Below are 12,066 nucleotides of genomic sequence, written 5' to 3'. Positions count from 1 at the left end.
CTTCCTCCCAGCCCTTTTGGGTCCTTTTGGGGCAGGTTGAAGTCGCTTTGCTCCTCCCTCCCCAGCACTGACTGCACTCCATAATAGTTTGTTACTGATTATTTGCGCCCTATTGTGACCATGTTCGAAGGCTGTTGCTGAATCTGAGTCCGATCAGCAGGACGTACGTAGCGGGATACCTAGGCAAATGGAACAGCACGTTGGTGAGGTTGATACAGAAAGACATGCACGTGATGTTTAATGGCGCTGCCCTCCAGCATGAGGACCGCTGAGAAACGTGCCTTCCCCTCCTGTTGTGAAATACAGCTGTGTGTTTTCTACCCACATCCGTTCAGAGTCCAGAGAGCGAACAGACAGGTGTGCCTTGTTGGACAACCAAGCTTTCCTTGCCATAAGGATGTTTGATTTGCCTGAGGCGCTGATACAAAGGAATCACACTGAACATCTAGACTAGCTAGGATGGTGAGGGTGAGCCAGCAGGAGGACTCTTATCTGGATCAGTACTGTACTAATGTCCTGCCACAAGGAGGCGCTCATCTTTTGGTTAAGTTGCAAAACCAACCTCCTTCTGTCTACTGGTGGTCATCCAATGGCCTTTTGCACAGGACTAAGGTGCTTAACTCAAGTGTCCTAAACTTGTTCCAGTCCGGGGTGTTACCAGTCCCTCCTGCACTTTAGTTGCAGGAGCTGCTCTTGATTTCACTTCCTGAAAACTATTGCATACTGTTGCTGTTGCTTTAAATAGTCACCACATCCCACCCCAGAAGCAGCTGCATTTCCGTGATCTCTATGTTTGCCTATTATTGTAACAAATCCATGGCCATCTGCAACGTCATGGCTGTCCTTATGCCGCACATCACAAGCATTTGGAACTGTGCAGTGACATTGAGGATAGAACAAAAGCCAAGGCCTCTACCACTTGAGCTAACAGAGGCTCTCCATTGGGTTTAGCAGTGTAGGGCCTATGACATATCCAAGCAGTTCTGAATCCACCGCTACAGAGCTGTGCTATATGCAAACATAACCTAATAATGGAATGAACTGGGTGGTGTACGTATCCCTGGACAGTAGGCTGAGCTCGATCGTTTAGCAAGTGAGGTAACGCTTTCACAAGAGGAGAAATATTGCCTTCAAGCTTTCAAATCAAACCATCTTCATTCATTTCCTTAACAGCTTGCCTGTCTCAGGCTCTATTATCTTTTTCTCAAGCTTCTCCCTGAGCTGTCATGCCAGCAAATAGCAGCACCTGTTTACTGCTATTTTTCACCTCTGCTGGAGTTCAGCTTTCGCTCTTGATAAATATTAATGGGTGACCTCCAGTTACCATTTGCACTAACGAAAGATGCTCTTTATGAGCCGCCTGTCCCCATCTCTGGATGCAGCCGGTCTGACTGACCTGCGGGGAACATGAGACACGGTTCTATGTATCGTGTTCCTGGGAGTTACCTCTTCCGCTAGCGAACTTTCTATTTTGCATCATTTGGGACAAGCTAACTCAGATTTCACATTGTATGTTTTTTAGGGTGGCCTGCTCAGAACAGTGGATTTGCAAAGCTAGCAACGATCTGCTCCCTGCATATATCTTTTGGGCTCACGCATCATCAACAAATTCTGCCCTTAGTTACATCTTACACCGGGACTGATTCTCAGCTGCAGTGGAACTCGTGTCAACGTTTACACCCGTGCAAAGGTGGATGTGAAACACTAGCAAACCAGAATGGCAGCCTTGGTACACTCCTTTGTATGCGTGTAAACAACCCGGGCTAAAGGGCAGTGGAGGATCAGAGCTTCAATGAGTTTGCAAATGAAGACAAAATGGGAAGGTAACGAGGTGCTACGGATCTCTCTCAAGGCAGGTTTTTAGCCTGCAAAATCTTTATCACTGGTTAAGTCAGTTGAAAAAAATTCAAAATGTTAAACAAAAAAATCATTTCTCTTGAAAATTTGTCATAAAACGTACTTACCATTTTCCAACCAGCTCTAGTTTTAATAATAAACACAAACCAAGTGCATGTATTAGCCATTAAAAAAAAAAAGGCAAGAAAAAGATTGTATGTCAGAATTCAAGATGGATGAACTTTGGACCAATCATCAGCCTCTTACCCATGTAACAGATTGGCATGCCAGGCACACTAGTAACACAGAACTCGCCATCAGATGACAAGGGTCTAATCCTGGGTATGCATTTGGCTTTCTGTGAAACCTCAGGCAAGTCAATTTCACTCCTCTGTGCCTCAGTTTCCCTATCTGTATAATGGCAATAATCATCTCTACCTCCTAGTGGTGTCAAAGCTACGTTACTGTTTGTATTTATCAGCACGAATTCTTATCTTGGCATATTTATCAGGATTCTCTCAGCAGTTGGCATATATTCCGGTTTGAAATTGGTCATTTTAAGTAGTGCGATGTATTTCTAGAGGGGCGATGATTTTATTCTTGATGTTTAGAAAAGCAGCTGTAGATGCTGGGTGAGCCATTCTGAACTTGAGTATGGATCTGAGCATGTAAGAATGAATTATTTTAAACTGATTTCTTCAGAAAGTGGTACTTTGTCTATTAGGAATAATTAAAAAAACCTACTTAAACCTCAATCACTTCAACGCCGTATCAAAGTAAAATACACATTCACAGCTGCCTCCAGCTATTAAATCATCCATTTCCTTTACTTTTCCCAGTTGGACTCTGTATGTATTTGGAAAGGAGATTTGATGAGTCTGGGAACTGGTAATTACTGTGGAGTCTTTCACAAGGTTTGACCTTGGTGTCTCTCTGTGACATGGCCCTCGTTACTGCACTTCCCAGCTTAATGGATGTTATCCTCAGGACATGCCCAAGTAAGACCGTGCTGGGATCCCCATTTTCCAGATGAGGACTGAGCAGACAGAATGCTGAAGTGACTTGCCCAAGGTCACACAGGAAGTCTGTGTCTGAGCTGAGAGTTGAATCCAGGCAGCCTGAGTCCCAGTTCCTGTCCACTAGACCATCCTTTCTACCCCTTGATGGGTGGTCACTGATGATGACTGGGAGTTTTGCCACTGACTTTGGTGGTGAGGCCAAGATTTCACCCTGAAAGCTACCTTCTAATGCTTACTGCGGAGTCTGTGTAAAAGGAGAGGGTGGCTCTCTCTCCAGTTGCTAGTGGATAGGTGCCTGTACTGCAGCTGGCACTGAGGGGCACCGGGGTGAGTGGTCAAACATGTTCAGCTGAGGGGCAAAGGATGAGATGGCCCATGGAGGCTGAAGTCCCTTCTCCTTCCCAGAAGTGGTTCCTGCAGCTCTGGCATGGAGATGCAAAGGCAGGACAGCAGGAAGAAGCTTTGACTCTCCCTGGGGTGTGGCTGTCAGCCCTGCCCCGTTCAGTGGCACTTTATGAACAGGGAGTTTAGGTTTAAGATTCACATCCAAAAATCTTTTTAACCCTCTGCTAGATGGTGCTTCCATTGACAAAATGTCCAAGAAACAGCAGAATAATCACCCCAAACCTCAGGAGCACAAGAGAACCCATTTCGCTCCCCCCATACAGATTCCATCAAAAAGGCATTGTGTCTCCCAGCACAGCACTGCCTTGGGCTTGTGTCTTAAATTATACATACTTTTGAATTGACTAGTTAGAGAAATATTCCGTTTTCAAACAACATACCAAGAGCAGGATTACAGAGAGGGGGTGGTTTGGGGAATGGCCACGCTGACTCCAAAGTAGTGTGGTGTTTGAAATAAGCTTTAATGCACACTCTGATTCACGGAACAGCTGGAAAGAATAAGCAGTTAGTAATTTCCATATTAACCTCAGCATACTAGGAACAGAGCATAGGCAGGAGATGCCACAATGGTGCTAAAAGCCTCTGCTACCATAAATCAGGCCAGCTGACTTGGGGAGTGCTTGTTGGTAATGTGGTATCATTCGCATACAGCTCCAACAGTGTGTTAGGTGCCATCACTGAGACAGGAAAGCGAGATCCCTGCCCCAAAGAGCTTCCAGGGTGAACACACACAGAAATTGGGATGTAACAGGAAGCAGTCTGATCCAACAACAATGGTGATGGTAGGGCCAGATCCCCGGCTGGTGTAAACTGATTTAGCTCCATTGGCTTCAGCTGCAGAGACTTCACCCAGCTACGGATCCAGTCCTATGTGCTGTCAGTTCCGTGAGGCTGGGGTTAGCTTTAAAAAAGTGTATGTATATTTCAGTGCATGTATATTCCAAATGCCCACTGCATGCTGAGTTTAGAGACCGTCCTGTTGTTCTGTGTCTGTACAGAGGCTAACAGAATGGGGTCCTGGGCCATGACTCAGTCTCCTGGATGTTACCACAGTACAAATAATAATTTCAAATTAAGGGCCTGATACTGCTTCCTTTAAAATCAATGGGAGTTTGGCCAGAGGTTTCAGAGAGAGCAGGGCTGTGCCCTAAGTCCTGCCACAAAATTCTCCTCCATTCTATCACAGAGACAGCACTGAAGTTGATGGGGGGCGGGGGAAGAGGGATGCTGCCACCCAAAACAAGGGGAGTGTTTAGCTTGCGATGCTTGTAACCAGAAACCATGTTACTGTGGGTACTGAATGGCTCAGGGGATTGGTACTGAGCATATGGATCACCAAGCACTGGCTTGGATGCAGTCATATCTGATGGCCACTCTAGTCCGGCAGTGGCTCGGTGGCCTACACAGAATTATGATGATTATTTATCGCAGCGCATAGGAGCCCTAGTCATCGACCACGACCCCATTGTGCTAGATGCTGTACGAAGCCTCACTTCTGAGGGCTGTCACATCAGTCACCCCCATTACCGATGCCATCCTTGTCCATCACAAGAGAGACTGGCTACTGAGACTAGTTTATCTTGCTACCACTACAGAGGTCTCTGTATGTCGGGGTGGAGGACCATGTGTTGTGTAGGGACTTGTGCTAGCTATGTCCATCCTGTGGCTAGTGGATTTCAGCTACTAGTTTCTTCAATCCCCTTTCACCAGCTCTAAATTCACTTTAAAACGATCAAAAGGACTGCTTTTGCCCACCAGACTGAATGGAATTGCTGTGGAGAATCCTGTTTAGAGCCTGCTGGAGCCGCGGCTCTCCCCTGAGGAGGTGCTGGCGGCCAGGGCAGATGTTTTCAGTCCTTTCTGAAGCTGACTGAGAAATCCTCTCTCTCCCCCGCTCAGCTTGCGTTTTGCAAACAGCAGCCACAGGAATAAGGCCATGCAGAGTGATAAATGAGCTGCTCTGCCCAGCTGCATCCAGGGCCCCGGAAGCGGCCTCTGATGCCTGCTGTGTGCCTGTGTGGTGATGCACTGCATGTGCCGGGAATTGGAGATTCACATTTCCCCCTGAAAACAGAGGATTACAAACAGCGTTGGCAAGGAGCCAGAGTACAGGACCAGGAGCCAGGTATTGGGGGTCTGGGCCATGGTCTTTCTCTGTTGCCTTGGCACATCATGTAATTTCTCTGTGCCTCAGGCTCTCAATCTGTAAAAACAGGACTTGCTTCTAGATCTTGTGTGCATTTTTTTTTCAGGCTGATGATTTATTTACCGAAAAATGTGGTTTCAGGTTTTCTAAAACTATCTGTGAATTCAGGTCGAATTTGGAAAATAGTTTCAGCTGGGGGGGACCCCAAAGGGTTGAAACATTTGTTTTTTACATTTTCTAAATGAAACATTTTGACTTTAGGTGTGACATAAAATCAACAACAACAGGGGGAGCAAGGGGGAGCAACCAAAAACAAGATGAAACATTTAATTTAGTTTTTTTTATTATTATTATTATTTTGGTGAGGAAAAACTGAAAAATTGTCATTTTGGGTCAACCTGAATTTTTACTGAATTTTTCTGTTCAGCCACTGAATTGTAAGCCAGGTGCACTGTCACATGCATGTAACTTCCATTGGTTTCAGTGGACGATCTGGGCATAGAACCACTGCAACATCAGGCCTATACATAAATAAAATGTCATGAGCTGCTGGTGCCTCCTGGAAAACTTTGGGGGAAAAATCCCTTTAGAGACAGTTCTCCTTATGGATCATGTTCTGTACTGGGTTCCCCTCATCCTTTATTGCTAGGGCCATCTGCATAGAAACAGGATCTTCATCCCTTAGGGGTCCTTCTGCCCCCTCCTGTTTATTCTCCAGCTGATGTCATACAATCTGTTTGATCTCACCGCCACTTGCCGTAGAGGAAGAGGATGACATTAAGACCTGATCTACCAGAGCCCTGTCGTAGAGCTGTAATGGAGGGGAGTCAAGCCCACATCCCTGCATGGGCAGATCATGATATTGCAGGCACAGGTGTTGTCTGTGTGTGCAATTAATTGATATTCATGCCCAAATGCTGGACGGCACCTGGAATAACCAAATTTGCTCTTCTCTTTGGTAGATCAGCCAGCGCACAGAAATTTGAAACTTGCACCTGAGTAAGGAACAAGCAGCAAGAGCAGATAGACTGAGAAGGAAGAACGTTCCTGTTTTCATGCAAAAATCTCCACTAAAAAAAGAAAAAAGCAAGGCAAGTTTTTTTTTGAATTATCAAATGTTCCTAAGGAATGGGCTTTGGGAGACTAGTTGTTAGACTATCTTTCAAAGCTGCTTCCTAGCCCCCTTTCTCTCATCAGAACAATAAGGATGTGCTGAGATCCTATAGGTACTGGAGCCATAAAGAATCTATACATATCCCGAGCACCTATAGCTGCTCCATGCTCAACTGTTCTTCGCAAAACTAGGCCTGTCTAATCTATCCATCCAGGCCTTTATGTGGTGCTCGTCACAGGCCCCTGGACTCTTCCTTACGCTGTGTCTGGGGGGTGCTACCTATTGTGGCAACTTACATACCTTGGGCCTGATCTTGAGAGGTCCTGAGCACCTGATTCTTCCAAGGAGTCTCTGCAAGGTGATGAGCAGCACCTCCTCTTTACCAGTGACATCCATGGAAGTGCAGAGCGCACCGCACTTTGTAGGCCTTTGTACATGGTAGGAAATTTAAACACCGGAAGTAGAACCACTTGGAGCTCCCTTTGCTCCCCTAGCGCATGCACACACATCCTCAGTGACCACGCTGAAGCATCTTGAAGGTTTCCAGAACATTTTTTAGTTGCAAACTTGTGCTGATTGCTTGGGTGGTTGACTAAAGCCAGTGTTAGTTGTTTCTGAACGTAATAACACGTTGCATTTCTGCAGTGCCTATTAGTCAAGGACACCAAATTGCTTTATAAGCATTAAACCTCCTAATGCCCCCTTAGGTAGGTCAGGTTATTCAAGGCTTCATTCAGGCATCACTGCAATGCAGCTAGCTCTGGCTTGGATCACATCCATTGTTTAACAGTGCACAGGAACACCACACAGCATGTTAGGACTAATAGGGAAAGGAAATGCTGTCTCTGATTGCAACTGTAGGTGCATATTAAGTAGTGGGGCTAATTACCAAAGCTAGTATTGGGTTATTGCTTGATGTAATGCCCTGTATAAAAGCTGGGTGGTGTTATTTTCTTATGCAAGGTGCCCTGGGACCCATCATGCCCCCAGGCAGTCAGTGTGAGGCTTCAGGGTGGTGCTGGGTATCACAGCACCCACGGGCGCCCTGCTGGGCCCAGAGGGAAGAGCTCACACAATGGGGTCAGGGCTGGCTCCTGCTGCTATGCCGTGTGTGTGAGGGCTGTTTCTGTCGGGGGCTGCCCCCTGGCTGCTCTGGATCAAAGCTCTGATTGAGTTGGGAAGCTCCTCGCTCGGGGGGAATCGGCACAACGGTCTCAACGGGGCCGGAGACAAGCGGTTGACCATAGAATTAGCAGTAGATAATTGTGTGTGTGTTGTGTGTGTGTGTGGGGGGGTTTTAAGAGCTCGATTCTCTGGCAGGGGGAATTAACAGGGCAATGGGCCTCCCACTCCGCAGCCATCCTGGAAACTTCCCAGCCCCCAACCACACGTGGGTAAATGCGCAAAACTGCCAGAGCAAAATCTACCCCGTTTTGCAACTCCTCTTCCTGCCCCGGCCCCGGCCCAAGGCAGCCTGGCGCTGGAGACTCGCCGAGCCGGGGCTCCGGGCGAGCCAGTGCACAGAGGTGGTGTGGTTTCGCCAGCTTCCTCCGCCTGCAGCAGCGAGATTCCTTCCAACTCCAATCAGTGGCCAAGGCTCTGGCAGGCGCATACGGGGCTGTGCGCTCAGTGGGCGGCCCGGCAGGCAGAGCCGGGTTCCCGGGTGGCTTTTCCTCCCTCCGGGGGGATGGCCGGGAGCGCGTGAGAGGGGGGAGCCGCAGCCCCGAGCCGTGGGGCGGGTGTCTGGCTGGGGCAGCAGCTGCTGGGGGTGGGAGCGAAGTGACCCACCGCGCTGCGGAGATGGCGCTGCCGAGTTCGCAGCCCAACTTTGCACGAGACACGTACGGACAAAGTTAGCTCTTAGCTCCCAGCTGCCAGGCGGCTCCAGCCCGTCCCGCGGCGCCTTCCCGGGCTCCGCTCCGCAGCGACCCCCCTGCGCCCCCCCCAGCCCCGCCATGGGGCGCTGATCGCACCCAAAGTTGGACCAACTTTTGCACAGCGAGTGGGAGCATGGCCCGTCCGTGAACGCGGCTGGGCAGCAGGATGAAAGCGCAGCCCCGGGGAGCAGGCAGCCGCGAGCCCAGCCGCCGCCGAGGCGCCCCGGGTGCAAAATGAGCGACCACCCAGCGCTGGAGAAGGAGGCGCCGATCTCCCGCAAGCAGCGGCTGATGGCCGCGATCGCCTCCGGCAGCTCCAGCGCCGAGCCCCCCTCGGCGCTTTGCTGCTTCATCTGCGGCGGGGGGATCGGGCGCGGCAAGGAGCTGAAGCTGCAGGTGAAGCAGCCCCGGGAGAACCAGCCTTTCTTCCCCTTCCTGCAGCACCAGGAGCCGGCGCCGGGGGCCCTGGAGGTGACCCCGGAGGGCTGCGCCCTGGTGTGCGCCGTCTGCCGCTGCTTCCTGGGCGAGCAGTGGGACGCGTTCGAGCGCAGCCGGACCCCGGTGGAGAAGCGCATGTACTGGCTCAAGCGCCCCTACCAGTGCGAGGCGGCGGGCGCCGGGCTCCGCAGGGGCCCCCAGGAGTGGAACCTCTCCTACGCCCTGGACGAGCAGCGGCGGCTCAGCCTGGGGGGCAGCAGCTGCAGCCAGCCCCCCGAGGAGGAGGAGGAGGACGACGACCCCGGCGCAAGCGGCGGAGACTCCGACCTGTCCTCCCTCTCCGACACCGACCAGCTCTCCGAGCCCGAGCTGCAGCTCCACGCCCCCGGCCGGGACAGGAGCGCCAGGAGCCCCGGCTGCTGCCCGGCCCCAGAGCCGCTGAGCCAAGCCGCGGCGCTGCAGCTGCTGCGCCAGCCGGGCGCAGCCAACGGGGCCGCCGAGCGGCCGGTGCCAGGCGCGCCCATGGGCAGCCGCCCCCGCGAGTGGCCCGGCCAGGCGCCCCCAGCCCCGGACGAGGCACCTGTGCCGCAGGACAATGGGCTGGCTGGGGGGAGGAGGAGGCGACGGCGGCGCCACTGGCCGGCCGATGCCCCCGGCAGCGTCCGGAGCAGCTGGAGAGGGGGCCAGGGCGCAGCAGCCCTGCCCGAGGCCTTCCAAGCGGCGGCCTCCGGCCGGGCACCTGAGTCTGCCCCGGGGGGTGGCGACTTGATGGGCAAGCGGGTCCCGGCCTACGGCTCCTCGGAGGAGAGCGAGATCAACATCACCAGCGACGAGGAGAGGCAGGGGCCCTGCCGACCCCCCAGCAGGCCGGAGAACACCCGCGCCCTGGCATTGCCCAGGCCGCCCTGGGCACCAGCCCCCCCGCCGGGCACCGTCTGCTACATCTGCGGCAGCCCCTTGTCCCCGGCGGGCCAGCACCAGATCCATGTGCAGAAACAGGAGAAGACCTCCAAGGCCCCCTTCTTCCCTTTCCTGTGGCTGCACAGTCCACCCCTGGGGGCCCTGCCCATCAGCCCGGCGGGCAGCACCCTGGTCTGCTCCTGCTGCTTCACCTCCCTCATGCAGCAGTGGCAGAGCTTCGAGGTGGCCAGCGTGCCGGTCCTGCAGAGGCTCTACGTGGTGCCGCTGGATGCCAGCGCAGTGGGCATGCCCCCCAAAGGGAGGAGGGCCCAGAAAGAGGAGGGTGCCCCTGCCCTGCTGCAGGAAGCCTGCTACCTCTGTGGGGAGGATTGTAGCAAGGAGGCCAGGCCGGTCTCTGCTAAGATCACTAATGGCAATGCTAAAAGCACCATGCACTTCCCCTTTCTCAGCCACCTGCCTTGCCCTCCCAGCTCCAAGGGGCTGAACAAGCATGGGGAGGTGCGCAGCTGCAGGAAGTGCTATGGGGTGCTGCAGGACCTGTGGGCCATGTACCGGGCGTGCCGCAACGAGGAGCTCATCACCTCGGTGCAGAGCTTCCTGGGGAGGTATCACCAGGTCTTCTCCACCGGGGATCCCAGCAGCACTGGCATGCACCCCTCGGCCACGTCAGGCCCTGCCTCTGTCTGTTACATCTGCGGAGCTGAGCTGGGAGCCGGCAAAGAGTTCCAGCTCAACATCAACCCGCCAGGGCGCTTTGGGGAGAAGGAGCCTTTCTTCCCTTTCCTCACCGTCTACCCCCCGGCCCCCAGGGCCAGGCCTGCAGACTCCACTGGGTTGGTGGCTACCTGTGTGCTCTGCTACCATGACCTCCTAGGCCAGTGGCTGCAGCACGAAAGCAGGAATTCCCACCATCCCAGCAGCGCCTGGTCCAGGCAGTACAAAGTGGAGACCTTCGTGTGCTTCTTCTGTCGGCAGGAGAAGAAGCGATGCCTTGGATTAAAAGCAGTACAGGTTGCCCGGCTCCCTGTGTTTCTGTACACCCTCCGCATGGCCAACAGCTTACTGGTGGATGATGGCAAACAACTGACCATTGGAGCATGTGCAGAATGTGGGGCGGTGGTGCTTGCTGGCAAAAGCATGACACCTCCAGACTTTCTGGCTGTGACACCCCCAGCCAGTCTCCCAAAGGTAAGGGACAATGTTCACGCCTTTCTCCATTGATTTCCCTTGGTGAGGCAGGGGAAGCTGGATGCTTTGGTTTCAGTGGAATTGGTTTTACAGTGGGGTCATTGACCAAGTTTCTTCTGTTGTGTCTGATTCAGGAGGTAAACGCTAAGCAGGGTGCTTTTTGGCAAACTGGTTTGGGGTCGCTGGCCTCCTAGCTAAAAAATGGAGTCACTCCAGAAGAGCTATGGCCAGCCAAGAGCTGGCTTGTTAAGAAAGCAAGGGCTCAGTCTGCGGCGGTGGGGTTGGCTTGGACTTGAGTCTGCCAAAGTGGGGAAATCCTGGTCTTGTACCCTTCTCAGTGGTGAGTGTCACAGCTGCCACTCTCTGGCCGGTCAGAGACATGTCTGTCTCCCTTTACTCCAGCCAGCAGAGCTTTAAAGGAACAGGCCTGTTCACAGCAGACAAGCCCCATGGGAAATTCCACCAGCTAGCAGAGAGAGGAGCCTCCGACTCAGAGGAAAGTTATCCAGCTAACTTTGTTTTCCTAAGAATCCCAATCAAAACAGTGTCTCGTAAGAGAAACTCAAGTCCTTCCACCAGATGGGAAACTGATGTCCAGACTCTCTTTTTTGGGTGTGGGGAGGAGGAGAGGACAGGGCGACATTCCCAACCTGGTTTGCTTTTCCCCTCTGAGAATGAGCCTTTATTTTTTGCCCGTCAGCTGTGCAGGAACAGGGGAAGCTGATGGGATTATCCTTTATAAAAGGCACCTGCCTTCATGCTGCTAAGATTAAGGAAACCTATTTCATTCTCATCAGTGGTTCCATCCCCCTTTTAGCGGGGCAGCAGCTCCTAATAGATTCCCAGTGGGTCCCATCGAATAAGAGCGCCGGATTGAAAATAATAGTCATTTAAACCTTGATCGTCCAGGGGTTGCTTTTTTTGAGTGGCCTGCACCCAGAACAGCGACATCTACTAAGATGCAGGCAGTCAGCGTCTAGGTGCAGCAAGGACAGGTTGCTTTGAAAATTGGCCATTTGCCTGCCTGGAGGTTACTTTTCTGTCAGCAGGAATGGGATCCTGTTTGAATTTTCGATAGTACTCATTACAAAATAAATGCTGTGTGCACACGCATGTTGTAGT

At 52.3% G+C, this 12,066-nt stretch overlaps 1 protein-coding gene across 2 annotated transcripts in view; it reads left to right on the top strand.

The window, feature by feature from the left end:
- The first annotated feature begins 8,104 nt into the window (after positions 1-8,104).
- GSE1 (Gse1 coiled-coil protein) overlaps positions 8,105-12,066 on the top strand; it is a 354,820-nt gene continuing 350,858 nt past the window's right edge. The window contains exon 1 of one of the 2 annotated variants that reach the window (XM_044987176.1): positions 8,105-10,944. In XM_044987176.1, the coding sequence (XP_044843111.1) occupies positions 8,632-10,944 (2,313 nt within the window). In that variant the 5' untranslated portion in view covers positions 8,105-8,631. The remainder of the gene's footprint in view (positions 10,945-12,066) is intronic. The other variant, XM_044987177.1, reaches the window with a different exon arrangement.

Source organism: Mauremys mutica, chromosome 14, assembly GCF_020497125.1.
Source record: "Mauremys mutica isolate MM-2020 ecotype Southern chromosome 14, ASM2049712v1, whole genome shotgun sequence".
Taxonomy (NCBI): domain Eukaryota; kingdom Metazoa; phylum Chordata; order Testudines; family Geoemydidae; genus Mauremys; species Mauremys mutica.
Note: the sequence above shows the minus strand (reverse complement) of the source record. Positions and strands in the feature narration are given on the sequence as shown.